This window comes from Astyanax mexicanus, chromosome 7 (assembly GCF_023375975.1).
Source record: "Astyanax mexicanus isolate ESR-SI-001 chromosome 7, AstMex3_surface, whole genome shotgun sequence".
Classification (NCBI taxonomy): Eukaryota; Metazoa; Chordata; class Actinopteri; order Characiformes; family Acestrorhamphidae; genus Astyanax; species Astyanax mexicanus.
Genome location: NC_064414.1, coordinates 35253457 through 35263335, shown reverse-complemented (window position 1 = coordinate 35263335; position 9879 = coordinate 35253457). Strand labels below are relative to the sequence as shown.

The 9879-nt window shown below is 39.4% G+C and overlaps 1 protein-coding gene across 1 annotated transcript; it reads left to right on the top strand.

Annotated features, from left to right (window-relative positions):
* The first annotated feature begins 1991 nt into the window (after positions 1-1991).
* On the top strand, positions 1992-8153 carry fgf8a (fibroblast growth factor 8a). The gene is given in 5 exon segments (NM_001291263.1): positions 1992-2775; positions 2902-2938; positions 3741-3921; positions 5596-5702; positions 7022-8153. Coding segments are annotated over 5 exon segments (633 nt in total). The 5' UTR covers positions 1992-2743; the 3' UTR covers positions 7298-8153.
* The last annotated feature ends 1726 nt before the right edge of the window (positions 8154-9879 follow it).

Genomic DNA, 9879 nt, shown 5'->3' with positions numbered 1-9879 from the left:
TATTGGATTTCATTGAACTCACTCAGCATCCTTGGTTTCCACTTGTCCTGACCAACCTTCCAAATATAAAGTGTATCCAAAGAACTTTTTCTTTGCATTATTTGAGGTCTAAAAGCTCTGCATCTTGTTTTGTTATTTTAGACATTTTATGCAAATCAATACTCTAAATGATTATATATTTGGAATTTGGGAGAAACGTTGTCCATAGTTTATAGAATAAAACAGCAATGTTCATTTTACTCAAACATACACCTATAAATAGCACAATAATAGAAACTGGTTGAAAAACTGAAGTGCTCTTTTGTTTTTTCCAGAGCTGTATATCTACCTACATATTTATTTAAAATGTGTTTTCTGGCTTGCTATCACGTGTAAATTGCAGTATGCCTATAAATCAAAAGTTATAAGGTCCTTGAAACGCCATTCTTTGGTGGCGCCCTCGTGTGGTAATTACACAATATGCTTCGTTGTGATTCAAACGCGCATTTTTCCCATCAATCCTGCTTTCGCGATCAGAGGGTCCCTACACAGGACCCGAAGTGGTCAGATAGGTATTTTGTTACACACCTGATTAGCCTGCTGATTATCTCACGACTTTAACAACACACTCAGCTAAGCTTAGCCAGAAGCTGATGATGTGTATGTGTGTCATAATTAATTATTGACATTAGGACCTGCATTACATCGTTATTTACTCACCTAAGTTGTCAGGTAGGCTAGCTCTTGATCAAAACAGTTTCACTTGCAAATAGTTGACCCTTCATCTCTCAACAGCTCAAGTTACCAGTGGGCGTCGACCATACTTCATTTGGGCTATTTAACAAACTGAATAGCTGTAGCTGCAAAACGCTTAGAAGCTCTGACTGGAAGTGTCCTAATTAATGACGGGCCATCAGCAGATGTAGAGGGTGGAGTACGGTTATTATTAAATGTGGATTCAAAATAGTCAAAAACCAGATGATTAATTTGAGAACGTTAACTTTTGTTGGCTTTAAAAATACCTACATTTAGGCATGATAACTTTAAAGAGTTAAAGAAAACGCTGTGATTTGGCCTACCTGGCTTATACATTGCCTACGCCTTTAACTTTTTAGCACTCGCAATTTAAAGTATTTTTAGTGTTTTTATATTGCAACATTGACCAAGAATAGTCAGCATGTTTGGAGACTGAGAGAAGATGGGAGAAAAGTGTGTCGTTCTTCAGGGAGCGGCTAAAGAAGGGTGACGTTTTAAAAAACGCTAATCGTCTGTAATCCTTTTAATGTCTCACACTTCTCTTTGACAATACACAAGTCTCAAGGGAGCGAGGGCTGCTGTGGCTGTGGTGGGCGGGAAGGGGGGTGCTGTGTGTGTGTGTGAGCCAATGTAAAAAAAAAAAAATGCCTCGGATCCAGACCCAAAACTAACTAGCTAAGTTAGTTTAGTCAACTTGTTTTCTGTTGGGGTTTAGATTCTAGTGGATTTTTTTATAGACCTTTTAGCATATTGATTGATGCCAGAGTCTATTCACACTCAGTCTCTCTCTTTCACACACAGATAGTAGCTCTGGTTTTTAACTGTTTTTCAAGTGTGGCTGTATACATATAGATGCAATCTAAATCTATACAGTAGCATAACATATGAAGGTTGTTAAACTGTATTAAAAAAAGAAAGTCAGTGAGAGCAGTGTTAGTGGTTTTTTTTTTTTTTTTTTTTTCATTTTTCATCAGTATCATCTGTGTTGTCCTGCTATGTAGTAGTGCTTCTCCTCTCAACTCAGGTGAAGTATACTTTAAATTCAGGGGGAGGGAGGAGGAGGTGTGTGGTGGTGGTGGTGGTGAGGGGGGGGGGGGGGGTGGCAGTCGCTTTTGTTCTGCTGAGAAAAAAAAGGAGGGGGCTTGCTCCTTCAGGACCAACCTACCATTTGAACCAAGGCCGTAAGCGCGAGTGGGGTTGACATTGGAGCCTGGCAGTGGGAGAAGAGGAGGGGAGAATAAGAGAGGAGGCCACAGACTCTGAGCACCACTGTTTTCCTGAAGAGAGACACCATCAGCACGGGATGCACCGTCCTGCTCCTGCTGCTGCCTGACATCTAGCACGGGAACGCGCGCGCACACACATACTCACTCACACGCGCAAACAGCAGAGACACATACACGCGTCCAAGGACTCCCCTCTGGAGCTTATCTACTCAGAGACTCAGCGCGGAGAGACACCATTTTTATTTATTACTGTCATTTCTGATGGGCATGACTTGGCTTTAACTAGCTTGTTTGCGCTGGGAGACAACATATAGCCTGCAGCCTGTACTCTATATAGAAGGCTAGTAGTTGCTTATACTGTAACTTACTGTAATGCTTGTAGGCTATAGGCTACTTTACGGACCCTTTTTTGTATTTTATTTTTTTGCATTAAGTGCACTTACAACAGTTTCTTGCTAAGAAGAAACAACAACAAGAAGAACAGAAAGAAAGAAGAGAAACAGACGGGTCTCGGTTCACACAATTTTTTATATATATACACATATTTAAAAGGAGCTCCGTCGCCCTGCAGTTTCCCGGACACTTTTTCTCCCTATTTCTTTCTGCTGATCGGATTGTCGCCTTGTGCCTCCGCGCTTTTGGATGTCCACGCACAGACTTTCGCCGAGAGGAGCTCCCCTGTTTCCAGAGGAAGAGCTGCCGAGCTGTTATCTCTCCTTCACATCACGCGCTAATTTGGTGCGCTGAGTTTTATCTCTGCGGCCCGCTCACCTCAATCCACAATGAGACTCATCCCATCACGATTGAGTTATCTGTGAGTATCCTGCGCGTCCCGCGTCCTTTTTCACACATTTATTTACAAAATGTGCAAACACAACGGGTTGTTAGTGACAACTTTATTAACCTCAGTTTCTCTCTTTTTTTCTTTTAAATTTTACAGATTTCTTCACCTCTTTGCGTTCTGCTACTATGCTCAGGTATGTGGAAGATTCACTACAAATTCTTTTACATTTTACTGCTTGCATGATGTGTAATTATGTGTGGAATGACCTGTTTGGTGAATTGTGAGCTTAAATTGCATGAAATTATTGGCTACGCACAATATTAAAGGCTATAGTGGTGTTGTTTTGTCTGGTACATATAATCATATTCTAATAAAATAGACTAGCCCACATGTAAGCTATATGCATGCACACAAAAGTAAGCCAGTAAAAAAGAGAGGTAAAACAAAAAAGTGCGCGCGCCCGCGTGTGTGCAGATTTGGTTTCGTTAGTTGTCAGCTGGCTCTCGCCGTGCACGCGCCGCAGCCCGCAGGTACCGCGCCAAGGTGACGCGCGCAGGGTCACTGACTCTCTACCTTTACTCAGCACTGAGTGACTGCTGACAACTTTAGCTAACTTTTAAGCATCCTTAACCTATAACGTCAATTTCCACGTCATTATGCTGTTTTTTAAATTATTACACTTGATTATTAAATTGATATATAAAATATGCAACATTGTTTTTAATTTTACATGGTTTATTATAATTATGACGATATTAATATTTTGATGTTTTCTATACACGCTAGTTTAATGTGTGTAATGTATGTGTAGTGTTGGGTTGTGTTGATTTAAAGCGCCCGCATGTGCGCTACATTAATTTATTAATTTCATGCAATTATTGCTGCCGGGTCACTCTGTGTAGTTGTTTTAATGTGCGCCTAATTTATAGGCCTCTGCCAAAGCCTAATGAGGCAATTCTGCAGTTATTGATTATGTCGTACTTAATTTCTGACAGGTAACCATTCAGTCCCCGCCTAATTTTACACAGCATGTGAATGAGCAAAGTAGGGTGACGGACCGAGTGAGCCGCAGGCTAATACGGACCTACCAGCTTTACAGCAGAACCAGCGGCAAACACGTCCAAGTCCTCGCCAACAAAAAGATCAACGCCATGGCCGATGATGGAGACGTACACGGTGAGAACAGCTTTATGTTACCTATATATACCCCATGTGTGTTAGCTGTTAGCGGTTTAATATTATAGGCTATAAGCTAGTTTCTTTGGTTTGCTTATTATTAGGCTACTTTTACCTCAGCTTAGCCTAATAAGCTACACGGCTGCGGTTTCCGTAGTTTACCTGTTTGTCTCAGAGGCTAAAGTGACAAAAGCGCTTGAGTTGGTTAAAATTGCGAGGTTTAAAAAAAAATAAACCGTGGAGGAAAAAAAAGATTGTAAAAAAAAGTTGTGGCGTGTAAAAAAAAATGTTAAATGGGCTCTAGATTGTTCTGAAGGTGACTCTCTAGAGAGAGACGCGAGTCTGGAAGATCCATTAAGACTCATCTTACTCCAGCCTCCTGAACATTTCCTGAACGTTCCTTCCTCTTCTGACTAGCTCTAGGATAAAAATGAAAATCTGTGGATTTTCAGGAAGATTTGCATTGCTTACATTCGTTTTTTATATATATTTTATTACAATATTTTCCCATTCTGAAATATAGACCCCATAATTCTGAAGCAAATACTGATAATTTGTGTTTTTCCCATCATTTAAATTATGAACATAAATATTTGTACTATTTATGCATTTATTTGTTTTTTTTCTTACCTGCTTATACCCTTATTAGTTTTCCTGTAATTATACAGTGCTGAAACACAAGTTTCCACTGCCCCCTTTAAAATACAGCATGTCCGCTCTTGGATCAGCTCCAGCTGCAGCTTTCTCATATGTGGCTTCCACACATCAGAAAGCCTTGTAATTACCAGTCCTGTTGAGGTATTTCAGGAAACGCTGGCTCTGGCCCTGTATGGCATTGGTGACATCCATGTCACCTGAGCATGTTGCAGAGACAGCAGGGTTGTTAGCTCGGGCCAAAGCCTGACTGCAGCTTGTGGGCTTGTGGTTAGGCTCAGCACCAGCAGGTTATCTGACCCCCTCCATTTGAACCGTAACTCTTTACGATCACTGAGAGCATGGGAGCTGAATCAAAGAGAGGCCGCGAGTGCTAATTCTTGGCACGGAGAACATGTATCTGAAAGGGTGACTTTCGTAGAAACCATCTTTTCATGACACTTGCATAAAGGACTTGCTGCATTTCTAAGAATGTTCTGATTCAGAATAAAATAGTGTGGAAAATACAGAACCTATTGAAATTAAATTTCAAATGAAATCAACAGTAATTTCATTTTATCTTAATTTTGAGAAAGATGTAGATTTAACATACTATATAGTTAATAATTGTTCACTTATGTGTGCTTGAAATCTTTATTTTTCAGCTTCTTACATTTCGAGATTTTGTATTGAAGGGTGTATAATCCATTATATGATATGATGAAGATGATTGTGTACATTATACAAAAAGCAGGATAATATTTTAATAGCCTAAATAGCTTTCGCCAGGATGGCTTCTCTCTTTTTCAAAGAATTGAGGTCCACCTGTTTTTATCATTTTGAAAGAATTTAGTCTTGCATAAATCCTGAGAAATAGCCCCTGTGGGTTTGTGGGTGTGTATGTATGTGTGCATGTGTGACTGCTTATAGCGTGCATGCTAAAATCAAAAAGCTCCTTGCAAAACAAAATGTAAACTCAAATCTTAAATCTTTTACAATTATTGTTTCTGAAATTAATAAGTATTTTTTTTTATGTTACAGCAAAGCTGATTGTGGAGACAGACACATTCGGCAGTCGAGTCAGAATTAAAGGAGCAGAGACAGGATTCTACATCTGCATGAACAGAAGAGGAAAGCTGATTGGCAAGGTAAGCAAAAAAGCACATACTGAAGAAAAACTGGTCACAGATCCAGATGCAACAGATATTAATATCGGCAGTTTGGCATTTAATGGATGTATTGTTCAGATAAGCAGCCATTTTGGACTGAAAAGGAGGCATAGAATGAATTCTGTGTTTAAAGAATGAGCATTAGTCTGTGATATGAAATGCACATTTCCCGCTGTTCATGCTATGAAGTATTATGATAGTAAAAACACAACATCCGGTAGTGAAAAGTCGTAAGCAAATATAAAGCTTCCACGGACGCATTCTTCTTTTGTCTGGTAAACGCTTACAGTTTGTTCCAGGCCTTTCCTGGGTTGCAGTATGGGATATGGAGTGTAAGGAATAGGATCTTTCCTCCTTTTTTTAGCCGGGCACTCTTGTTCCAGGGTGGATTTGTGCCTCTTTCTTGCTGTGAATGGTAATAAAGTGGGATGGAGACTCGGCCCCCACCTCCCAGCACCCTGCCAGGTGGACCATCTGCTTGGCACCCCTGATCTTATGCTATCTGACATATTGGCCGCCTAACGACAGCCTGCATGAGAGTTTTTTATTTGTTGTTGATTTTTATTAATGGATATAATTTGATTTTTTTTCTTTTGATAGGATATGGGTTTTATTTCTAATGGCCCTTCTTGTTTAAAGGTGTGAGAGAGGTTTGCGCTGACGGTTTGCCACATTAACGTGTTGACGTGTTGCGGATTTGGCAGGTTGAGCTCAGGAGGCTCTGTTGGTATGGCACAGAGCTGATGCACTTCCTGAGAGGAGGGCCTCTGTAGAACATAATAACTGATTATGTCCATTAATGCTGTGTCAGTTTAGATATAAAAATCAGACCTTTTTAAAAAGAACACATACACTGATTAGGGCCATTGCTATTATCCCAGTAATATTTAGTTTCTTTTAAAGCATCCAGTGAGAAGATGTATGTGCAGTGTTGCTTTGATCATAGTAAGATTTCTTTAGCCTATCGTAAGGTAAAATTAAAGCATGTATGAAAAGGTTGTAGTCTTTAATAGACAGCTTTAAACTGTTGACCTGTGAGCAGCTCAAGGTGGAAGAAACGATTTATCTCAGAGGATGAATCTGCCGTGGTGTTTACCGAAGGGGGGGAAAGTCATTGGTTACCACTGTCATTTCTCTCTCTCTTGATCTTGAACTATAATGACTTAAGCATATGCCGTGTGCATGTGGGGAAACCTCACATCTAAACTGGGGCAGACTTTCTGTGGAATACCTTACGTTTTTTGACTTGAAAAAAAGAAGCACATTTCTAAATCTCCTGTTTTCTTTTTTCTTTTCAGAAAAATGGTCAAGGGAAGGACTGCATATTCACAGAGATTGTGCTCGAGAATAACTACACGGCTCTCCAGAACGTAAAGTACGAGGGCTGGTACATGGCGTTCACACGCAAAGGAAGACCCCGCAAGGGCTCCAAAACCAGGCAACACCAGCGGGAAGTCCACTTCATGAAGCGGCTGCCCAAAGGACACCACATCGCAGAGCACAGGCCCTTTGATTTCATCAATTACCCTTTCAACAGACGGACTAAACGCACCCGTTACTCAGGCGAGCGCTGAGGAGTGAAGAAGGAGAAAAATAGAGACAGTGAGTGAGCGAGAGACGAAACACCATCTCGTAATAATGAACAGGATCCTCTGTTCACCCTCTGGACTCATAAAAGAAATTTTGTACTGAGCATTAATATACCTAATAATTTAGTTTGTTTTTTAAATGATTTTTAGAAAAAAATACATTAAGGAAAAAGACAAAAAACAAGGAAAAAGAGATCTATTTTTGTACTCCAGACTTTTAGTACTGACCTGTGTAAAGTTTTAGGAAAGCGAAGCACATGACTTGAGATACATGTCAGATGGGAGAGCTGACATTTTAGTAGTGTGTGGACTTCACCTCTCATCTCCTCTCTATTTGATTTTGTTTCGTTGTTTTGTTTTGACCGTTTTAGAGTAATTTATACTCTTCATATATTGCTGCTCATGGGGACTTGAAGGGCCTGAGAGAATGCACTGAAAAAAGACGGCTGAATTCGATGACGCGTACAGCCAAGGCACCTCTCGACCACCCGGTGATAAGACACCCAGCTCATCTGATTAACCTCTCTGGTTCTTGGCTCTGGAACGCTCTTGAGATAAAAAAAAAACACAGTTAAAGCGAACACAGCTTTAAATCCGTTAATAAATTGTGGCAGCTACATTTTGATAATCACACGTTTCCTACCATGGTTTAAACTGTAAATTCAAGGTATATAAATGCATTGTAAGAAACGTAGGAAAGCCTTTTTTGTTTTCTGTTGCATTTTGTCTGTCTGTTTTTTATACATATATAAATATATTTTTTATTTGAGGATGTGTAAAATAATTTTAAGGATGGAAATATTTATTTAAAAATGTGTAATAAATTTACCTTAGGATACTGGTACTTGGCTCTTCATTCTTCAAACATTCTTTTTGTTTTATGCTCTTTGGTTTACTTTTGTGCCACTCTGCTGTGGCAGCTTTATGGGGAGGCTAAATAACTGCTCTTAGCTGCACATGCCTGCGTCAAGTTTAAACACAGGTTAAAAGGTGAGGCGCTAACATAATTCTGCAACATGCGCTGCAGTACTGTGTATTTCATAAATTCAATGCTTTAGATTTATCCTGACAAATAATATAAATATGAAAACTGTGGTAAATTAGGTAAATAAAAATAAACAGCACTCAAACAGCTAAAGATGCCTAAAAGTCTTAGGATTGAACTCTAGGATAATAAAGCTTTTATTTGCTAGAGAACCTATACATTACATTGAGGTTCTTTACGCTATTAATGCTACGTTGTAATAACTTTGGATGCCCGCCGTTCCAGTCACACATTGAAATAATTTAACTTCACTATTAATAAAATCCAAAAAACAGTTTGCTAAAAGTTTTGGAATTTACCACAATTAGTTTAACACTTTTTCTTATTTACCAGTGTTGTATGGTGCCATTCAGGTTATCACTGCTAGCATGGTCCTGGATTAGCATTTTAAGCAATACTGGTTGATAACAACCATTTACACTGTATTTTGTTTAACATTCAAACAGCGTGAAAACATGTCCACAGGTAGACGTTGAAAATTATTAAAGTATGTTAAGTATTTAAGTGTGCTAATAAACAATATATTACTACTGCTTTTTACTACTGTTGATGTGCAGAGCAGCCATCTTGGATTCTATACTCGCAAGGGTTGACAAGGCTCTCCCAATTTTCAGACTAGGAAATTCGACCTACTTGGAACTAGGAAGTTTAAATGGAATGCAGCCTTAGACCACACATCCCATTTACCATGCCCTGAGTAGCTGTTCTTTAGGCCAATTAAATATGGCCTAAACCCTTTTTTAGCACTCCCATCTTTAAGGGCATACAGCCAAAAGCCGTCTAGAACTGAACAGCTTACCATTCCATAATTCTATCACAATAAATACCACACTATTGTTTGTGTAACCCTTCTGGTTACTGGCTGCTGGAGGGGCAAGAGATGAAGGTAGCATGTAAAGGCATCCCCCCCCACCCCACCCTATCAGTGTGTTTGGAGTGGCCCAGCACAGGTCAACAGCTCAGTAGGGCTGTCTCTACAGGGGTCCCGTGCTGTTTGGTCTCTTCTCCGGTTGAACTGGACACACCAGAGTTCCTCAACCCTGGCTCCTCACCATCAGACAGGTGTTTTTCTTTAATCTTAGACCTTTAACACCCTGTAGCTTAATCTGATTGGACGAGTCTCTGTTCTGTTCGAGGACGGCAGTGCGGTTTATAGGCAGGGGCCTAAAGGGAGCCAAAAAAGCCAAGATCAGGACATAAAAGCATAGAAAACTCATATACTATAGGTCAATACTGTGTAAACCACACATTAATTATATTGATATTTACCCATATGGGTGTGTATGGCCAGAGCATAGTTGTTTAAATTTCATACAAATGTTGTGTAACAATAATTTTTTTAAATATTTACTCAAAATACTTCTTCACTTTAACTTTTTGTAGATTTCCATGATGCTTCCTGTTTAAGTTGAATAATAAATGTATTAAAAATTAAATAAAGTGCATTTTTTAATTAAAGTTGTAAACATGTTTTACCAAAAATGTAGACAAAACAATTACGGTAAGCTGTTTATATGTAGCA